General features: G+C 53.4%; 1 protein-coding gene across 6 annotated transcripts in view; it reads left to right on the forward strand.

The window, feature by feature from the left end:
- The window catches only part of CABIN1 (calcineurin binding protein 1), a 149,501-nt gene that overhangs the window by 66,160 nt on the left and 61,471 nt on the right, over positions 1 to 21,870 (forward strand). For 5 of the 6 annotated variants that reach the window (XM_014866265.3, XM_070516531.1, XM_044775392.2 and 2 more), the window contains 3 exons: positions 707 to 858; positions 2,614 to 2,792; positions 18,103 to 18,288. In XM_014866265.3, coding sequence (XP_014721751.2) covers positions 707 to 858; positions 2,614 to 2,792; positions 18,103 to 18,288 — 517 coding nt within the window. The remainder of the gene's footprint in view (positions 1 to 706; positions 859 to 2,613; positions 2,793 to 18,102; positions 18,289 to 21,870) is intronic. The other variant, XM_070516530.1, reaches the window with a different exon arrangement.

Consider the following 21,870-nt stretch of genomic DNA (forward strand, 5'->3'; position numbering starts at 1 on the left):
CTGGGTGGGAAGGTCAGGCCATGTCACCTGTGGAGGTAGCTGTGTGTGGTGTGGCATTTACTTGGGGGCAGTAGAGGGCAGGAGACAGGACGGACCTAGGTTTAACCTGGCCCTGGACTTTCCTGGCTTGGGGCCTTGGGCAGCTCATGTCACACATTTGTAAATGGAGGAATCTGGTGAGGACTTTGGGAAGTGAAGGGAAGCACAGGCCCCAAGTGATGGAGTGCACATCCCACCTGCCCTGTACACACTGGGGGGTTTCTCGAGGCCTGTGGCACCTGGCTTGCCCCGGTGCTGGGACACAAACAGAAATCCAGCCTACTTCTCACCTCAGGGAGTTCCACAGTCCAGTTGGGAAACAGAAGGGGAGGCTCACTTTCTCAGGATGCCAGGAGAGGGGTGCACTCGAGCGGGCAGGAGGTGCCCAGTGAGTGGAGCTGAGCGTGGTACTCTTGTTATCTTACCATGATGTTCTGGGTTACTGGGTAAACATTTAGGCCAGACTGCTGACAGCTCGTGTCCTTTTTAATCATAAGAGCTTTCTTTGAATGAGTTAAAAGTTGGCTGGTTTAAAGGCTAATGATAAAAGGCAGTCTGTCGTGGCCTGTCTCCCTTGTCAGGGGCCAGTTTCGAGTGTGGCTGACCCGCCTGTGGGATGAACCTTAGCAACTAGGAAGGCTTCTCACACCGAGTGTCACTTTCCTAGGTGTACTTCCGGCTCCACGCTTCCATCCTGAAGCTCCTGGGGAAGCCTGATTCTGGGGTTGGTGCAGAGGTCCTTGTCAGCTTTATGAAGGAGGCTGCAGAAGGACCCTTTGCCAGGGGCGAGGAGAAGAATACACCCAAAGCTTCAGAAAAGTGAGTAGCACACTCTCACCCAGCCACCCAGCCCGCATACACCCTAACTGGCTCATTTACAGCAAGGTGGTGTGCAGGGGGTTCTACTGAGCAGCCCAGAGCTCATGGAGTCTTGGATCTCGTCTGGAGACTCCCAAGGGCTGGGCCAGGGTACTTCTGTGGAACTTGAGAAGGAGAGGCTGAGTGTGCAGTTCCTTGTCCCCTCACCCTGTGGCCATGCCTCGTGCTGCCCCATCCTCAGGGGCAGGTCTTGGGGGTGGAGCCGACTCCCTCCCTCATCCTGGGGCACAGCTCTGCCCTGTGCAGAACACTGTAGGAAAGCAGTTTTCACGTTGCAGGCCCTTACCCTTGCGTCCTCTTCCAGGGCCTCTGCCAAGGGTGGGGTCCCTCTGAGGGCCTGGTCTGGTGCCTTTTCTCCCGAGAAGCTGGGAGGGGTGTGAGGGGTGTGGGCTCCTCCTCTGGTGCCAGAGAGCTTGGGGACACTGGTGCCCTAACGTGGTCCTCTCAATGGGCCTGGGAAAGACCCCTGTGCCACCCCTTGATGGTGAGTCGTCTCTGTGACCCAGATTTCTTTCACCCTGGTGTCTGCATCCTGGAGCTTCAGCTCAGCTGGCTCCATCTCTGAGCCCCTGCCTGTCCAGGCACTGTGCAGGGCTCAGACAAGTGCCAGAGAGACCCGTGCCAGGGCCTGTCCTCAAGGCCCCTCGGCTTATGTGGCAGATGGGCACACACGAGGCATGCAGGGCAGGTGGACACAGGGTGCCGAGAAGTTATAGATATGTATTTTTTTAGTGACAAAGGGCCCAGAAGGTACAATGATTTTGTCTTTTATTGATCAGGATTCTTTTTTTTAATTTAAAAATTATACAAATAATACACAAATATATTCTAGTTATAGAAAATTCTGGCAGTCTATATGGACATATAGACTAAAATGTGACAAGTCCCTTCTCTCCAGAGTTAGCCACTATTCAGTTTAGTTCCTCGGATCGTTGTCTGTGCATTTACACACGCTTATGTGTACACGTACAATTACAGGTTTTCTTTTATTTCCTTACAGTGAACTACTGAAGGTGTTGTTATAGAGCTTGCTTTTCCCTCATGATGATTTGGGACCAGTCCATAGAGATAGTGCCCCATTCATTCCATTCTTTCTAGTTGCTCCTGGGGGTCTGTGGCTGTGGATTATTCCATTGCACAGATGCACCATGTTTTCTGTAACCATTTTGAGGGACATTTGGGGTGTTGCTAACATTTTTGCTCAACAGTGTTGTAGCAGATGTCCTTGTACATGGGTGAGCATGCAGTAAATCCAGATGTTTGCTATCTGCACGCTTGTCGGAGATTAAATCTGTCAGGCTTCAGGCGTCACACAGCAGGTCACTGACTTGGCTTGGAGAGGTGCTGGGGTGGGTGCTTCTGAAGAAGGGCTCATCAGGTCCCCTGTAGTCTCCTGGGGCCTGAGACCCGAGATTCCAGCAGAGCCCAGCCGCAAGGGTTGGGTACTGCCTGGTTAGGGCTGGAGCCCAAGTGGATGCTGTGGGGGTGGCTCCCTCAGCACTGCAGAACACCAGCCAGAGGGGGTGAATGTCACCAGAGGTGCGTGAGAGCAGCAGGCCCTGGGGAGGGTGGAGGAGGCCCTTGAAGGTGGCATGGGGTTCAGCAGCCAGGAAGGACACTGTCCCAGACTGGCACACATCCTTTTTCAGTTGTGTGTGGAGATTCTGACCTGCACCTCAACCCTCTATTCCACAGGGAGAAGGCCTGCCTGGTGGATGAGGACTCCCACTCTTCAGCTGGGACACTGCCGGGCCCCGGAGCCTCCCTCCCCTCCTCCTCTGGCCCAGGTCTGACATCCCCACCTTACACAGCCACTCCGATTGACCACGATTACGTCAAATGTAAAAAACCCCACCAGCAGGCGACGCCGGACGGTACAGTCCCTGTTCTCCCTACTGCCAGCCCAGGGCGGCACACCAATCTCGGGGGAGGGTGCTTTGGGTGATGAGTCGCTTTGTTTTGGTGAGGGGGGGTGCTGGGTCTGGGGTGACACGGGCAATGTTGCGGCTGTTCATTAACCTCATGGACTCACGGTGATTCTGTGCTTCCAAGACATGCTCAGGGTTGCCACCTGCCAGCTAGCCCACCTGGGAGCCATGGAGGACCAGGGCGGGCTAAAGCACCTTACCTTTCTGTGCCTGCATTTTCCCACCTGCAAAATGGGGACACTGACGGGCCGTCAGAAGTCTTCATGGACTGGCTGTTGGTGTCTGTGGCCGCCTAGAGCAGCTCCTGTGCAGTCAGCCCTGGGATGCCTGCCTCACACCTGCATCATTATGGCACGTTCTTCTGATGGTCATAGGAAGGTTGTGACTGGTGCTGGGTTCATCACCCTTGGGAATCCAGATAGGTTGATGGTGGGGGTCACTGGGGACCATGTGCCAGGCCATCCCACGTGGGAGGGGGCAGGTGGCAACCGTTCAACCACATTCCCTACTAACATTAGGAGGTTGCATGCTGACCTCGTAGCTTGATTTCTTCATGTTCTCTTCACCTTTACAGTGATATGCTGGTGACAAAATATTTGCTGAAATGAGCCAAATTGGTGGACTTAGAGGACCATTAACATGGAGCCCTGGGGAGGTAGTGACAGTGTTGAAAGGCCCCGGGCCCTTGTTCACATGGCACTCATCTCACCAGGGCTGTGGGGACACGGGCCTTGCTCCTCCTTCCCTGATGGGATGGGAACCACTGGGTGGGTGGGATTGGCCCCAGGGCTGTGCCTCCTGCCAAATGGCCTTTATAGAATGGCTCCTTGGAGGAAGGACGTGCCTCTAGGGCACTGTGGTAGTCTTGAAGTTGGGGACCAGCACAGGGCTGGGTAGAAGGGGGTCAGGGACCATGCCGCCTTGTTCCAGCACCCTGCTGAGGCCCCCCGCCCAGTGCATGGGTCCCTAGAGAAGAGCTGTGAAGGATGAGAAGGTGGCAGTGTTCGACTTCAGGGGCATTTTGTGGTCTGAGAGGAGAGGAGACTTGCAGTGTCCCCTCCTGTGTTTGGTTTGGCCTATAGCATGTGTGTTGAGACAGAGGCTGTGAATCTGAGTGTGTGCTGCGTGCCTCCATCCCCTTCCTGTGGTCCCGGCTGTTGGCACCTCCCTGCCTGCCCCAGAGGGTTGAGCAGAGATGGGAGGAGCTGATCCCCCGCTCTTCTGCACTTTAGTCCTGCAGACGTTCCCAAAGTGAGGCGCTCCCTCCTTATGTAACTCAAGTTAGACAGGAAAACCTCCCTGTTCCCAACCATTTACTCTTGGGAATATTGAGAAGACACCCTGGGAATAAATCTCTGCTCTGGGAATTCATTCCTGCCAGGTACTTTCTGTGAGGGTTTGGCGCCATGCTGGTTTTCAGGAGAGGAATGCCTCTCAGGGTTGTCTGCAGCCCCGTGGCCAGCATCCCCTCCCCAGCCCTGCAGGCTGGAGCTAGCTCAGCAGCAGGAGCTGTGCTGGGCTCTGTCAGCCCACAGAGTTGGATCTGCCTCCCCTGGCATGGGTACCCTGTGGGAGCAGAGAAGGAGGGAGACAGGGCTGCCTCAGAAAGGGACCACGATGCTGCCTGGCACTGCTGCCCTGCCATCCTCTGGTGGCACACATGCATTTGCATGGAGCCATGGGGAAGCAGAGTGCTGGGGGCTCGTGCTGTATGACATGCCTTGGGTGCCAACATAATGGTTATTTGTTCTGGAAGTTTGCAACGGCACCCATACAAATAGGCTCAAATATAATTTCAGTGGTTGTACTGAAATGGTTGTAAAAAATTGGGATCGTTGTAAAAAATTTTTTTCAAAGTGATTCTTGTCAATGATGTAGAGCCATGAAAATCCCATGGCCCACCTTTGCCCAGTCCTAGCCCTATGTGCCAGGAAGCCCAACATGCCCTGCTGTGCTCCGCCTGGGCCTAGCTGCGTGCTGCGTTCGGGCACTTGCACCCTCTGCGCCTCTGAGAGAAAACAGTGTCTAACACAAACGTGTTTGGAGCTCCAAAACTGCCCTGATTTGAGAAGCTTAGGTGGCCTTTTCAGCAGCTGCACCAGCTCCTACGGAAAGGCTCTGGCTCCGGCAGAAGCAACAGACTGTTGGTGTCAGGGGATACACTGGTAGCCTCAAAGGTCCGCAAGACCCACCTCCACCCCTGCCTCCTGGGACCCGGCTAGGGCTGGCTGACCCAGCCCTGGGAGGAGAACATGTGGCCTCACATTTGCGGCTCCGCTCCTTGGCCTGAGAGCAGCCTCGAGTCTCCTGTTGTGGGAGAATAGGGGCATTGCTTCTCATGCCAGGGCAGAGGGGAGCCCTTCTGCAGCAAGAAGGGTAGCAAGCGCTTCCGGCCCTGGTACAGATGGAGAGAAGCAGGCGTGGAGAGGTTCGGGATCTGCTCGGGCTCAGACAGAGAGGCTAGGGCAGAGCGGGCCTTGGAGTCAGGGAAGCTGAGTTCCAGGCTCAGCTTCACTGCTGACTTGCTCGGGAACCTTGAGCAGGGACTTCACTTCTCCAAGCCTCTGTTTCCTCACCCGTAGAATGAGGTTAATGTTTCCTCACAACTATTAAACAAAGTTGCTTTCACGTCGCAGCTGCCTCCTGGGTGCAGTCATCCCAGGTGGTTGTTGCTGGCATGAAGGCCAGGCAGCACTTGACAGCGGGAGGGGCCTGGGCTTTGGGCCAGTCACTCTCCTTTTGCACCCTGCCTCTCTCCAGCCAGTGATGTGGCCTCAGAAGATGGGTAGGCAGTGTCCTTTGAAGCAGCAGCCCTGAGTGGGCCTGGGCCTTAGGCTTTCTGGGTCCAAGTCTCCTCCAACACGGAGGCTAATTGGCCACCAGCTGGATTGGGAGCCAAGTTTCAGGACTTCCCTTGGGTGCATTCAGGAGACCCTGCCTTAGAGCTGCCTCTCCACTTTCGTATGTCTTTGCTTCAAAACCAGAAATCAACCGGGGTCAATTCTTTTTTCTTTTTCTTTTTCGTTCGTTCTTTCTTTCTTTCTTTTTTTTTTTTTTTTTGCTGAGGAAGATTATCCCTGAGCTAACATCTGTGCCAGTCTTCCTCCACTTTTTTTTATATGTGGGTTGCTGCCACAGCATGGTGGACACAGCAGGCTAGTGGTATAGGTCCGTGCCCAGGATCCAAACCCATGAACACAGGCTGCCAAAGCAGAGCTCACCAAACTTAACCATTATGCCACGGGAGCAGCCTGTCAATTCTTACTTGGTATAAGATTTAGAAAAATAGCTCCCAGTGCATGTAAGTAGGTCAACATTTGATAGTGACTGCTTAGTCAGACCCAGATTTGCTCTCTGAACCGGCTCACCTGCACCCTTGTGCTGCCCCACACTAGGGTTGGAAGCTTCCTGCAGCCCATCTACAGCTCTAGTTAAAAGCCCTTGGAAGTGGCCCTTGATCGCTTTGAAACTCCACCACAGCTGGTGCCACAGTCAGTCCTTCTTGGGGCAGTTGAGGGGGCGCCCACAGCTGACCTGGGGAGGGGCCCTCTGGCCCAGCTGAGAGAGACCAGACAGAGAAGACACTAAGACACGAGCTGCCGCTCCTCCCTGCCTGACTTCCCCCGTACATCAGCTTGCTATTTGCCCTCGGTGCTGAAATCTTGAGTGTTCAAGTTTCCTGACCAGGAAAAAAAGTCACTTGGGGAGCACGTTGTGACCTTCAAGGGGCGCCCAATAATTGCTGTTTACGCATGTTCAAACACAGCATAATGAGAGTTCTGAGCAAAATCCCTACCCCTCTCCCACATGCAGTGCACATGTGTGTGCGTGTGTGCGTGTGCGTGCTTGGGCCCCACAAGGCAGTGCATGCTTGCCCTGTGCTGGGCCCTGGGCTGGGTGCCTGCAGTGGAGTAGCATGTTCCTCACAGTCGCCCTGCAGGCTTGGTCACATGTCCTCTTCCCCAAGAGGAAGCCGAGCTGAGGGCAGGTGGGTGCTCATCCAGGGCTCAGGCTAGTTGGGGCGGAGCCAAGGAAGAGCTGGGGTCTAAGTCTCTTTCTCTCCAGACCAGGGGTGAGGCTAACACGAGGAGTGTCCCTGTGCCCACTCACCTGGATCCGTGACTGGATCTGGAGACTGGATCCATGTGCGTTTCCCTCCCTGTTGGAGGTTCATTGGTGGCAGGGCCCAGGGAGCAGAGTTGTTGCAGAACGCCTTGGTCCATAACTTGGCCTGGCTCCACTGGCCTTTGGGATATGTCCATGATGGCTCTGGTGGATTGGCCAAGATCCTTGCTGTCTTCCTGTCATGCTCCATGTCACCTCAGAATGCTAGAGCCAAAAAGGGCCTCAGAGGTTGGAGGCCTTGCCCTGTGGTCAGTCTGAGGCTGAGGCTTCTGTGGGGTTCTTCAGCCAGCTTGTGGCCATGCCCATCAGGTGCTGTGTCAGCACTATGCCAGGTACATGGGACAGTCCTGGTCCCTCCTGTAGGCTCTTAGCAGGGGAGGCAGGTGCAAATCAGTGAATTACACAGCTGAGGGTTGGGGTATAACTGAAACCAACCTGAAGAGACCTGGCCTGGCCTCTTGGTGGGGAGGGAGGCCTTCCTGAGGAGGCCAACTTTAGCCAAGATCTGAGTGATGTGTTGGTGTTTTTCTTGAGGGGTGGGGAGAGAGAGAACAAGTTGGGGGCCAGAAGAGTGGGCACCATGGGAGCTGGTGTCCATGGTTGCTGGATGCCCATCCGATCCCATTGACAGCATGAACAGAGGCTGCCCTCAGCCCCAGGTTGTAGGGTGTGGGCCGTCTGGGCCTTCTGGGGGAGTCCAAGGTGCCCTGTGCCAAGCCCTCTATGTGACCATCCATCCTCACCTGCCATGCTGTCACAGTCTGTGTCGTGTCCCATCTGTGCTCATCTCGTCTGCTCGCCTACACTGCCTCCACCAATATTGCCCGTGCTGCCCCTAACCCTGACCACACTCTGTTCTCCAGGCTTTGTCTTCTGCTTGCACCTGTCACGGCTCGCTTCAGGGGTCAGCACAGACCGCATGCTCAGTCCTCAGTCCGGCTCCCTGCTTCCCCTGTGACTAGGAGCACCTCCACATCTGCTGGTCCTGTGATTTGGAGAGTGTGTGTTTGATGTGCTTGGCTTCTGCCCATGGCCCATCTTCCCAGTTCTGGCCAGATGCAGATGCAGCAGTGGCCTCCCCCTCAGTGCCCGCCTGCCCAGCAGGTGACTCAGTCCTGGTTCCCATTGCTTTGGTCTTTCTTGCTTTAAAAAAATAACAAAGGCAACAGACTCTAAGATACCAGGTTATCTTTGCAAGGACAAGTGTGTAAAAATGCATATCGTGCACAGTAGCCAGGATGCTCTGAGGTGGTCTACAGTCCACAGTGTCCCTTTGGGCAGGAAGCCACATGTAGCAGTCAGTCCTGGAGGGCAGGCCTGGCCTCGTCTTTGCCCACCGGCCTCCCTTCCCACGGCCAAGAGGGAGTCAGCTTCTGGTGGGCAGCTGTGTTCCTGTGAACAGACCTTCTCAAGGTGGGAGAGGCTCTGAGTAGAGTTTAGGTTGTCCTGCGTGTCCCCCACAGGCGCTGGGACAGAGAAAGAGGGTGTAAGAGGGCAGAGCCAGTCACCTCCTTTGTTCTCTTCCCTCTCATTCTTACCTTTTAAAAAATCTTCGGGCCACAGCTGGTCGTGGCATTTATCGCATGCCTGCTGTGTGCTGGACGTGAAAGAGGGCCCTGTGGGGAAAGCCAAGGTAAGGGCGCCCTGATCCTTGCTGCCTGGTTGGATGTGTGTGTCCCTGGGGCAGTGGTTGGTGCCAAGAGGGAGTACTATCAGCTGGCTCTGGGGCTTGGTGGGTTGGGGGCACTTCCTGGAGGAGGCAGGCCTCTAGACAGGCCTGCGGGGCCATCTCACATGAGGGGCAATGGGAGCAAAGACATGGAGGTTGGAGAGAGCTACGGTGTTTGGTGACTGAGGCGCCTGAGGTGACTTTGAGGGGAGAGAGCATGGGAAACCAGCTGGGCCCGAAGCAGGGGCTCTTTCCTGCAGGCAGGAAGGCAAGTGTCTTGGTCACAGCGTCGCCCTCTTTTTTGGCTCTGAGTAAGATAGATTCTCCCAGTCATCCTTTCTTTGAAGCACCTTTCTGGGAACCTCACCAGGTAGCTGCAGGGGCACTAGGCTCTCACCTAACAGAGCTGCTGCTCTTCCCTTGACATTTGTGTCGAGAGACAGCTGCCCACCTGCCTTTGGCTAGGAAAATACTTCACGTTCCCCAAGGCCTCTCTGGTCAGTGCCTTACCTGGCTCCAGGAACAGAGTGACACGTGGTGAGGGGTTTGGAGCGAGAGGCATGTGGTGAGAGATGCACAGTGAGGCCAAGTCTTATCCTTGCTCTAAGCATCGGGGTCCTGGCAGGCGCAGCACTGCTGTCAGAGCGCGTTGGGGCTACCAGGTGCCTGGTGCTATGGGTCAGCCCTCACCTGCAAGCACTGGCAGAGAAGGGTCGGGGGCTGAGCCCGTGCCCTGTGTGGTGCCCTCATGCCTGCCTGCTGCCTCTTGTCTGTGTGCCTTTCTTTTGGGGCCCCCAAGTATCTGGTGTCTCTTCTCTTGGGCATCTGTCCAGTCTCCTTGGCCTGCAGGAGGGCACCCTGTCCCACACAGCCAGCCCCATTCCTGGTGGACATGTCCTTTCCCAGGGGACATCAAGGACCGAATGGGGCAGATTTTGTCTAGTTGAAAGCTTTCTCAAAATAGTGATTCCACCCAAGTTTATTGTTCTTAGAAACCTGTTGTTTTCTAGTTGGTGGAACATTTGTGATCTTTTCAGGGTTCACTAGTCAGAGTTGCTGCAGTTTTTGATGGCACAACCCCATGTCTTTTTCTTCAAACATTGGTTGAGCTGAGCTGATGGAATAAATGGTCACACACTATTTCTGTTCTTCCTACTGGAGTAAATAGAGAAGACACATATACAGAGACACCAGAACCTTGTGTCTTGTAACTAAAGAGCTCTCATAGGCTGGCTTGGAAATCCTGAGAGTGTCCAAGGGCTTTGCACTGAGTCAAACCTGAACACAGAAAGACCCAGAACACAGTCTGCTCTTGCCCCCGGTAGGACGGGCAGCCTTTCTGTCACCAGGCCAGATCCCTTTCCCTCTGCGTCCTCAGCTCTTGTTCCTTTGCAGTTGGCCCTGCAGTCCCACCCTGGAAGTGGAGGGTGCCAGGGCTTAGAAGCAGGCGGTGTCATCAGCAGTTGGCTGGCAAATGTACATCCCTCCAAGAATTCAGAGGAGGGGCTGGAGTGGCCCAGAGGCGTGGAAGGAAACATTCCAGTGATCAACAGTAAGCGAATGAAATATTTATAATCTTGCTGCAAATATTAATTAATGTGAGCAGGTTTTGTGTGGGCAGACTTTAAAAAGAACATTCTGAAAAGAAGAGCAGGGCTGGCCTGTATAGCCTGCCTACTAGTGCCAGTCTTTTTTCCTGTTGTCTTCTAGGCAGCTCCTTCAGGAGATCAGGAGCCTGGGTAGTCCCTGGGGTCCCATTCGGTGTGCATGTTTCCCCAGAAGGCCCGCTCCACCGAGCCCTGGGAGAAGTCTGGCTCTTCAGCTGAGTCCGGCTCAACTATGCACAAGAAGTTTCTATCTGTCTCCTGCTCTGCCTCAGGACCAGGGGGCCCAGGACAACCCACCACAGAACCTCCAGTTAGTGGCTAAGGCAGGATAGCAGCCAGTTCTGCCTGCCTCTGCCTCCTGCTTCTGGCCCTCCTTCAGCAGGCAGGCAGGAGAACAGAGGGCTGCTGCCACCTGACGTGGCAGCCTTTGCCTGCCAAGCATTGGCAGACCCACCTGGTCCTTCTGTGAATGCCAGCACAGGCCAGTACCTTGGGGATGTCCCCCTGTGCCTGGCCTGCACCCAGACCTCTGGGATGTAGAGGAACCACCCCTGGCCTTCACACACACACTTACACAAAGCCGTATGTCAGCCCATTTGGACCTTTCGTCTGCAGGGTCCCAAATAAGGACACCCAGGGCCACCTTTGTGGGGGAGGCGGGACTGGAGCCAGGCCTGGAAGTTCAGCTCACAACCAATGGAGGCTGCATGTTCTCCGGGCCAGAACGTGCCCCCCACCCCGCTCCCCACACACATACAGGCTCCTTGCTTCCCTTCATCAGGGTCCTTTGGCAGCATGAGGGTTGTGCATGGTGGTGCTTGAGCCCATGCTGAATTCACTTGACTAGGAGGCAGGCAGAGTGTGGTTCAGGGAGGGTGAGTCCTTGCCCAGAGGCCCTCGGCTGCAGGGTAGAGTCCATGGCTGTGTGCTCCCTCACCCCAGAGGAGCCTTTGCCTCTGCTCTCCCAGAGGTTTCCCCCATTTGTGGCCTTCCCTGGGTGCACAGGCCTTTCCTTGGCAGTTAACACACTTCCTGGGGCCTTCTGCGAGTGGGGAGAGGAAAGGGGTCAGTGGCACCCTTCCTTCTCCTGCCCCACTGCAGAGGCCCGTGGGGCAGGAGCTTCCCATTTCAGCGGCCTGCTCTCGGTTGCACACCGCAAGTCCAAATAGCCCTCTAGTCTCTGTCCGGGTCCCGTTCTCCCTGCCTGCTGCCTGCCCGGCCAGCTCATCTGGCTTCAGGCCTCTTGTTCTCCGAGAGCTTCTTCCTAGCCCTGAGAACCTGTTGTCCTCCCTGTCCTGCCCCGCCCAGCCCTGAACTGTCCCACCTACAGCAGCTCGGCTGATGACAGGAAGATGGTCCTCCCGGCAAACCTCACCCACCGTCTCTCTGTCTGAAGTCTTGCTGAGGTCCTTGGTCAGCTGCACAGGAAGGTCTGATTTACCAGGAGAGCAGGGAAAGGGGTAGGTGCCATCTGCATAGATCGATAGTCATTCTTTACTTATTTTTTTTTTTTGGTGGAAGATTAGCCCTGAGCTAACAGCCATAGCCAATCCTCCTCTTTTTGCTGAGGAAGAGTGGCCCTGAGCTAACAGCCATAGCCAATCCTCCTCTTTTTGCTGAGGAAGAGTGGCCCTGAGCTAACAGCCATAGCCAGTCCTCCTCTTTTTGCTGAGGAAGAGTGGCCCTGAGCTAACATCCATAGCCAATCCTCTTTTTGCTGAGGAAGAGTGGTCCTGAGCTAACATCTAAGCCCATCTTCCTCTGTTTTATGTATGGGACACTTGCCACAGCATGGCTTGACAAGCGGTGTGTAGGTCCACACCCAGGATCCAAACCAGTGAACCCTGGGCCTCTGAGATGGAGCATGCGAACTTAACCGCTCAGCCACCTGGCTGGCCTTAGGGAGTCATTCTTTTTTTTTTTTTTTTTTCCTGAGGAAGATTAGCCCTGAGCTAACATCCGCTGCCAATCCTCCTTTTTTGCTGAGGAAGACTAGCCCTGAGCTAACATCCATGCTCATCTTCCTCTACTTTATATGTGGGACACCTACCACAGCATGGCTTGCCAAGCGGTGCCATGTCTGCACCCGGGATCCAAACCAATGAACCCTGGACCGCCAAAGCGGAACATGTGAACTTAACCTCTGCGCCACTGGGCTGGCCTCAGGGAGTCATTCTTTAAGAGCTCTTTCATTCTTCTCTTTGTACCCTATGGATGTAAAAGGAATGAAACTGAGTTTTCATTTGGTCTGACTTGCTTCTTGGTGTGAAACTTTGGGTTACTTCATAGTATTTAAAATCAGGATTATTTTAAATACCTTGTGCCAATCCTCTGAGACACGCAAGACCTGAAAGGATCAGAGAGAAACTTGACCCTGGGCCTTCTGAGTCCCCACTGGTAGCTTGTTTGCAGGGATGTACCCGTTCTCTCTTTTCCAAGCACGAGTACCACCCCCACCCTCTGCTTCACAGGCCTGGTGAGGAGAGGGTCGCAGCTCCAGCCAGGGCGCCCCAGTCTGCACAGCCCCTGCCTCTCCAGATCTGACCCAGCAGCCCGTCTATAGGGGTGCCACATGACCTGGTGGCTCCTGAAGGTTTCCAGACCCTTTTCATGTCCCTCCTGAGCATTGGCCTTCTTCAGGGCTCCTTAGGTGCCCGTGGTCACCCCTAGGATGAAGGCTTGTCCAGAGTCATGACACTGCCACTCAGGGCCAGTGCTGGCTTCTGCTCTCTGCTGTTTCGGAGAGTCAGATGTTGTGGTTCTCACTCGCAGGTCTGAGAGGCTCGAGGGGAGTGTGGTTGCAGCCCCTGTTCCTGCGCAGTCCCTTGGCTTATACGTCTTGCTCCTGGGCTCTGGTGGTTGTTGCTGTGGGTGTTATTTTAAAAGAGGCTCAGCGGGAGGCCCCACCTGCCGGGTGTTGCTCCCCAGGGCAGCAGACAGTCCGAGGCACACTGCTGCCCTTTCTTGCCCACACCACTCGTGGTGCACTCTGCCTCCATGCACGCATGAGAGGTTCCTGCCCTTACCGGCAGTATCCAGAGGGCGATAGACATCAGGAGTAAATATCCATTTGCTTAAGCCAATCCTTGGCTTTTGTAGTGATCACAGCTGGGATTCCACCAAGTTAGCAACTCTTTCAGGCCCCAAGCCCAACAGCTTGTGAGCGCGTGAGCTCATCGGGCAGGGCGCCAGTTCTCGTGAGAGCCTCCCAGCTAGGCTTGCTTCCTGGACCCTCCCTGTCCGGTGTGCTGCTCAGCCGTGCAGGGTCTTCATCTGGGCCGGTGCTCACTGAGGAGCGCCTGCCCTGGCCTGACTTCCAGGAGGACTTCTTAAACTGTGGGGACATGACCTGCTGTCTTGTTCAAGCCATCAGTGTTCTCTTTGTCAGAATCCCAGTAAATGCTACAGGACAGGTGGTCACTGGGCCATCAGTCCTGTGTGCCAGCACTGGGCCAGGCCCCTGTGGGGATCCCATGTGTGTCTCGGGGACAGAGCCAGGGAGAGAAGTGACAATCGTATTAAACAGTATAAAGTGGAGGCCTGGAGAAGCCTGAGTGGCAGATCTGGAATTGGAATGCAGGTGTGGGACTCTTGAGTCCTGAGCACCTGCAGTGACCCTGTGTGGCCTCTGGAGCCAAGGGTCTCTGTTGCTAGCCCTCCCTTTCCACACGGACGGTGAATGGGCTGCCCCTGCCACTTCCCTGGGAGAAGTGATCCTCTCACTACTGGGGACTCTGGCGTGAGACTTCTCGTGAGATTTGCAGGCCTGCCTGTAATCCCCGTTTGGTGCTCCTGGCACCTTGGGGTTTGGCCTTAGGAGTCAGAGAAGAGCACCTCACTGAGTGTGAGGCAGAGGAGTCTGGCCAGGTCCCTGCTCCCCTGTTAGTCACAGAGCTTCTGGGTTGGCCACTCAGGGGTCTCCACACATGCCTCACATCCCAGATGGAGCAGTTTCTTATGCTCCATCAGCCCAGGTGATACTGATGACCTACCAGGTACTGGGCAGTGGACATCGTAAAGGCAGCTACAGAGGAAAGGCTGCGGCAGGCTTCATGGGGCTGCGTGAGAGGTTGCTGTCCCCAGACCCTGGTCTGTGACCAGACGTCAGTGCAGAGGCCTGAGCGATGGAGCTGCCTTTGGAAGCACAGGCCTGGTCTCAGTGTTCCTCTGTGCAGGCAGGCCCACTTTGGACAGGCCTGTCGTGTCAGTGTGTAGGAAGTGGTTCCCACCCCGTGGACATGGTGCTCTCAGGCGTGGTCTCCAGTGTGGCATAAGCTCCCCTCTGCCCATTCAGAACCAAATCTCCGTTAAGTCAAGTTGGAGACATTAGAAAATCGGTCCAGGTTCTCTGAAATAACAATACTGATAATTGAGCTGATGTTTCAGGAACATGTACTGTGTATCAGGCCCTGTTTCAAGCACTTTACATGTATTAACCTGTTTAATCATCATAACAATTCTACGACGTGGGCACTTGTATTATCATAATTTTATGTGTGAGGAAACTGAAGTGTAGAGAAATTCTGGCACTTGCATAGACTCTCGGACCTAGTAAGTGCCAGAGCAGGATTTGAACTCAGGCAGCCTGGATCGCCTAGAGTCCAGGCTTTCAACTTTGTTGAAACAACATTACATTTTGTTGCAAGTTTGTCTGCCCACCAGCAGCTGTGTTTGGCCTCCCAGTGGGCCCCGCATAATTGCCTGGTGGGCGCTAATGTGTCCTCTGATCCCAGGTTTTTAAGGTAGATTAGCAAAGGGTTGGAGGTTCCTGTGGTCTGCGTCTGCCTCTCTCCATATGTCCCCAGAAGCCACTGTGGCCTGGACCTGTTTGAGATGATACGTGGTTGCAGTTCATAGATGAGGAAGGGACTTACCTGTTCAAGGTCACACAGCTCGTGAGTGGCACAAGGGGAACTTGCACTTACCTCTCTAGATTCCTATTTCATTGAGCTTCACCTTCAGATACAAAGAGTTCAAGACAAAACAAAGTTTTATTTTTTTAATGGTTGCATTTTATCTTTACTATTGGTTTGTTATTTATACCTTTTTGTTGTTGTTGTTGTTTTTTGAGGAAGATTAACCCTGAGCTAACATCTACCACCAATCCTCCTCTTTTTGCTGCAGAAGACTGGCCCTGAGCTAACATCCGTGCCCATCTTTCTCTAAAATTTTATATATGAAACACCTGCCACACCATGGCTTGATAAGTGGTACGTAGGTCTGCACCCGGGATCTGAACCAGTGAACCCCAGGCTGGCCAAGCAGAATGTGTGAACTTAACCGCTGTGCCACTGGGCCGGCCCCTATACCTCTTTTTTAAAAAATATGCAGTGACTGCCTTAGGGTTTACAAAAATACATCTTTAAGTGATCACCGTCTACCTTCAAATGATATTGTACAACTTCACGTGTAGCGTAAGAACCTCCCACCTTTGTACTCTCGTTTTCATTCATCTTACTTTTACATATACCTTAAACCCACAGTATGTTACAGTAGTCAGTAATATTTTAGAGGAATTACAAATGTGAAAACAGTGTCTTTTGTATTTATTGTTACTTTGACCATTTCCAAGGAACTTTATTTCTTTTTATGTACTTTTTCTTTTTATGTATGTTTCTTTTATATTTCTTGTAACTCAGATCTGATGGTAAGGAATCCAGTTTTTGTTTGTCTGGAAAAGTCTTTATTACTCCTTCATTTTTGAGAGATATTTTCACTGGATGTATAATTCTAGGTTGACTTTTTTCTTTCAGCACTTCATAAATGTTGTCTGATTTGCATGGTTCCTGATAAGAAGTCGGCTAAAATTCTTAACTTTGTCTATATGTGATGTGTCTTTCTCCACCTTCCAGATTTTCTATGTATCTTTGGTTTTCACCAGTTTGAATATGATGCATCTAGGTGTGATTTTTTTTTCCTTTAATGTGTGTAGAGGAATCTTTGCCTGCTTGATGTTCTCTGAGATTTTTTGTGATTTAATATCTTTCATTATTTTTGGAAAATCCTCAGTCATTATCTCTTAAAATATTTCTTCTGTCCTGTTTCTGTCTCATCTTCTTCTGGGATTCCATTTTAATATGTTAGGTCATTGGATGCTCTTGGATAATCTGTTCTGCTTTCCACCTACTCTTTTCTCTCTGTTTGGATTATTTCTACTGACCCATCCCCAGGTTTTGATTATTTTCCCCTCAGCTGTATCAAGTCTGCTGAGAAGCCTGACAAAGGCATTCTTTGTCTCTCTTACTGTGTTTTTAGTTTCTAGCATTTCTGTTTCACTCTTGCTTATAGTTTCCATCTCACTCCTGAAATTCCCCTTGTGTTCATGCGTATATCCACCTTTTCCACTAGAGGCTTTTAAAATACTAATCATATTTATGAGTCGTATTAATCTTAGTTATTTTAAATTCCCAGTTGGATAGTTCCAACATCTGGGTTATTTCTGAGTCTGGTTCTGTTGATTAGTCTCTTGACAATGTTCTTTTCTTTTGTGTGCGTGCCTTATCATTTTTATATTGAATACCATATATCATGTGTGGGACAGAAGAGACTGAAATAACTAATGTTTATGCCTGGAATGGGCTTCCTTCTTCTGTTTCTAGGCTGTTGGGAGGGGAAGGTGAGTCCGACTGTCCATGTCGAGCTGGGGCTGGTGGTGGTGTTGCTGTGGTTCCCGTCAGTGCACCACTGGCTTTACATTCTGAGGGTGTTACCTTACACTTGGAGTGGGGGCTGGTTTGCTAGAAGATTTTCTCAGTTTCCACCTTCAGCTTTAGGTCTTTTATGTGCCCCCCAGGGAGGGTCACTCGCCATGTTCTTGCCCGTCTTCCTCTGCTTTGCATGTTACTCATGCTTGCAAGCCAGCGGCAGGGGTGGGTTGGTTCTCTGTTGTCTTAGTTTGACCTCAGACTTAGGCAGCCTCTGCCCCTGCGTCTCAGGAGTGGGGCTCTCTCAGTCATCTGGCCCTTCTCTCAGGGGTGGGAGACCTCAAATGTTTAGGCCCTGGATGATTTCCTGCCTCTTTCTCAGGGGAGGATTTTTTCTTTTCCCTTCCCCCAACTGCATGAGTCTTCACCTGTATCCTAGAGGCAGCAAGGCTTGCTGCTCCTCCCTGCCCCTGCTGGCTTAAGGCTGTTGTTCTTTAGGGGAGAGAGGTCCTGCCAGGGCCTCATGCCTTTCCCACAGCAGCAGCCACTCCTCTTCTCCAGGCCTGCACCCCAGGAAGGTCTCCTCCAGTCTTCCTCCCTGCCCTGCCCTGATCTTCCTCATGAGCACCTGTAGAGGTCAAAGGGGAGGAGCTGGCAGGGGGATAACAACGTCCACTGTGTCTGTGACTCCCAGGGGTCTCTGCTCTTGTTCTAGACCACACTTGGCCTTTAGCAACTAGTTAAACATTTTTGTTGAATTCTTACCTGCTTCGGTAATTTATGCCTATTATGTCTTTGTGGTGGAAATACTATATAATGGTGTACTACTGTGCATCTCTTCCCAACTCCATGTTCAGCAACATCATGTTGGTAGCTTAAAATTGGCCGTGGTAGCAGTATTTATACCACAGAAATCAGTAAATGCTACAAATGAGGGCTTTTTCCCCTCGAGAGCCAATTGTTAAATATTTACCAGAACACCGCTGTTGGAGGAAACCCCAGAAGGTTGACCATGGAGATTGGTGCCTTTGGTGAGTGGCTCGGTGGCCTCCAGGGCAGGTCGGGCTCGACAGTGTCAGAGTGTACCCAGGCTGTCTCCTCTGCAGGGCAGTCACCAGGCCTCCAGCAGGGAGACTCACCCGGGAGTCCGCTCTGTGTTGGAGACGGCGTGGATTCATGCTGCCGCTCTCTCTCCCTCCTTCTCCCCTCAGAGCGCAGCCAGGACAGCACGGCCGTGGCTCTCTCCGACTCCAGCTCGACGCAGGACTTCTTTAACGAACCCGCCAGCTCGTTGGAGGGCTCACGGAAGCCCTATGTGGAGAAGAGGCCGCCGTCGATTCCTAGTTCCCAAGCAGGACTAACCAGTAAAGACCTTCAGGGGGCCACAGAGGAAAGAGGTATGAGACCTAACTGGGGAATTAGAACTGCTTTGATGTCCAGTCTGGGCAGTGCTAAAGATTGTGGGTGGCCTGACTTCCATCCTCGCACCTCCACCCGCTCTCCTGGGACCTCGGTTGGGCAAGTTACTCACCTGGGCTCTCCCTTGTAGGATGGGAGTGATCCCAAGGCTCATGCCCAGGGTTGTGAGGATTGACTAGGCAGCTCAGGGAGGAGCTCACACGGTGCCTGGTACACAGTGTTTGCTCAGTGACACTTGGCGTTATTGTGACCCCACCACAGCCCCATGTGAGAAAGCCATGGCCACAACAGGAGTGTCCCCTACTTTTTTTCTCGATGAATGGTTATTAAAAAAGCCTTTCGATCCTAAATGTTACAAATGTGTTTTCTTTTTAGTGTGAATCACATCAAGCCTTTAGGGCAAAAATCCCCCTTTTTTGGCAGGGGGCTCTGATCTAACCCTGGGATACACCCAGCTCTTGTGGGGTCCCAGGTCCCTTTTGTGGAAATCAGCAGGCAGAGCCGCACACCTGGGCTTGCTGGGAGATCCCTGGCACTGCTCTGAAGCTGTGCCTGGCCAGCCAGCCTGGATTTTGAAAGCTTTCCCATCTGGCCAGGGCCAGCGCACACAGGTGCCCGCCAAACAGTAACAATCACCACCTAGACTCATGCTTGGTGGCCTGTGCCAGGCACTGTTTTAACTCATTTGGTCCTTCCAACCTCCCAGGAGCACTGTGACTGTTCCCATTTTACGGTGAAGAACCTGACATTCAGGGAGGGTCAGGAATTTGCCCACGGTCAGTCTGCACCCTTAACCACTACCTGTGCTGCCTCTCTGGGTGGACTGAATGGGGCAGGTGGGGTTGGGGATAACCTGCTCACTCTGGGGGCCCTGGCCCAGCCCCAGGAAGTTGCGCACTGGCCCTGGATAGGCAAGTCGAGGTTCAGCAGCTTGTGTAGGTGTGGCAGTGGGGCCCTTCACGCTAGGAGAGGCTTCTCCTGGCTCTGTGCACCTTGCCGGCCTACCTTAGCTGGCCTTAGAAGGGGGTAAGGCCACAACTCCTGTAGGCCCATTAGGTCAGGTAAAGGGATGCAGAACAGGGGTGCATTTACCTGTCCTGGGCCTCCGTCAAGATGTGAGACCAGGGCCTGGCCTGTGGCCGAGGGATTAAGTTCGTGTGCTGCACTTTGGCGACCTTCCGATCCTGGGCGCAGACCTAGCACACTCATCAAGCCACACTGAGGCGGCGTCCCACACAGCAGAACTAGAAGGACCTACAACTAGAATATACAACTGTATACTGGGGGGGGAGGGGAGCTTTGGGGAGAAGGGGAAAAAAGAGGCGAGGCCAGTACCCGCTTTCTCACCGGGCAGTCATTATGCTATCCCAAACCAATGTTGACATTCTGCAGCCGACATAAACATGCTATAGGGAGTTTGGAAGGGGAAGGAACCGGTATCCCCAATACTCTACTATAGCAATTGTTGTTCACGTCCAGTGAAAAATCAAGATCATGTTTACTGTTGGGCAAGTGAGGCCTGTTGTCTGTCTCTACGGCTCATCAAGTGGTGAACTGCTGTGGGTGCTGTTGTGTCATCATGGGCCTCTCTCCGCCATGCTTGGGGAAGAGTGGGGACAGGGGCTGCTGAGCTAAGCTGAGAGAAGGTCGGCTTTGGTCCAGCCCAGCCTGTGCAGGGCTTTCCAGACACATGAGGAACAAGCATCCTGCCTCTTCCTTCCATTCAGAGCCGAAGGTTTCAGCAAACAGCGTTTGGGGCTGGCCACTGGTAAAGAAAGCGAAGGTAGAATCAGTCACCACAGTAGCTGGTGGGCTTGAAAGGAAGCCTCTTTCCTCCGTGGACACGTTCCTCCCTTCTGAGCCCAGCTTTTCCCGATGACCACAGTGGTGAACTTCTGTTGGGAGAGTGGGTGCAGCAGAGAATGTGTTCTGAGCCTGTGCCCAGCAGACAGCTCGAGGAGCAGAGTGCTCCCCCAGGCCTGGCCTGGTAGGGGCAGCCTCTGGCATGCACTCCTCTGGGCTCCCCGTGAGCAGCAGCCATGGCCAGCAGCCATGGCCGCCACGGCTCCAGCAGCTTTCAACCTCTGCAGGGAGCCAGGATGTGCTGGCAGGCCAGCTGGGTGTGCCCGGAGTGTGCTCCACACCCCTGGCTCTCCAGGCACACCCTTGTTGGGGCCCTGCCACAGCCTGCTGCTTCTTTCACAGTCACTGTTGCCAGGCTCACTCACAACTTTTGTGTCCATTGTTGAGCAGCGGAGTCTAACGGAGCCCAGGTCTGCACCAGGCAGCAGGTGCCAAGGGGCAGCAGGGATGGATCTGACTGCCACACCCTGCCTGACCCCGAGGTGCACTCCCTCCCATGGTGTCGAGCAGGCGCGAGCTGGCCTGCTTCCCGAGGACTCCCCTCCCTTCTTTAATTCTCCCCTCTGGTCCGTGCCCAGCTGCCTCGAGGAAAGAGGTTTCTTCATAGGTAGCTCACCTTTTCAAGGGTCAGAGCTTAAAAAAATGTCCAAAATGTGAATGTAGCAAGAGTAAAGATTTATTTTCTTAATAGAGAAAAAAGCTGCCCACAGTCTCACCACCTAAACACAAGCCCACTGTTCTTATCACTCTGAGGCTAGCCAAGTTGTCAAGGACCTGTGTGGTCCAGACAGGACCTCCCAACCAGCTGGGCCCAGGGCAGGATATGGCCTGAGGGTGCTGGTACAGCCACTAGGCACCTCCTCCAAGGCCCACCATGCTGTGTCTACCTGCCCCTTCCTGGTCAGGTCGCGGCCTGGGGACTGCCTGAGTGTGTTTGCGGGGCGGGGTGGGCGTCGCTAGTGGGGTGAGGTGGATCCCACGGCTCCTGCGCTCTGCTTGCCTGGTGCGTGTACCGTGCACATCCAAGCCAGTCCTCATTGCCAGCAGCAGGCACTGGTCTAGGCCAGGGTAGCCAGAGCATGCGCTTCACTTGCTTTCTGTCAGCAGGAGGAAGTCTTCCCATCTTCATGCTTCTAGGGTTAGAATTGGACTTCTGGTTGGGGAGTGTTTTGTGGGTTTGTTGACATTTCTGATCCTCTTTCCATTAATGTGATCCGTGAGGCCCATTCAGCAGGGGGAGTGGATGCTGTGGGCGAGGCATGTCACCCATTTCTCCTGGGCTTCGTTGGGTCACCCAAACTCCTGAGCAACAGGAGTTTCAACTCACTCTGGTATTGGTTTTTTTTTTTGTTTTCCTCTTTATATGTCTTCAGACATGCATTCTGAACTCTCTGGGTTAATTCTTGACCTTCTGCTCTCTTTCCATTAGAAATGTCTTCCTGTGTGTATTTGTGTCTGAGTACTTAGCGCCTTATTTGAGCCCCTGGGAGGCCTGCATCTTCCTCCGATTTTCCTGTCTCCCCTGCGCCTAGCATAGGGCTGGGCCCAGAGTCTTTGCTCAGACCATGTTTGTTGAGCTATGTTTGAAATGTGTCCTTCAAACTGAGCGCACTAGAACCTGGCATGTTTGTGAGAAAGGCACTAGTATCCCCTGTAAGATGGGTGCCAGCCCTACGCAGGCCCCTGGTTGCTGTCGT

This window comes from Equus asinus, chromosome 8 (assembly GCF_041296235.1).
Source record: "Equus asinus isolate D_3611 breed Donkey chromosome 8, EquAss-T2T_v2, whole genome shotgun sequence".
In the NCBI taxonomy this organism is placed as follows: domain Eukaryota; kingdom Metazoa; phylum Chordata; class Mammalia; order Perissodactyla; family Equidae; genus Equus; species Equus asinus.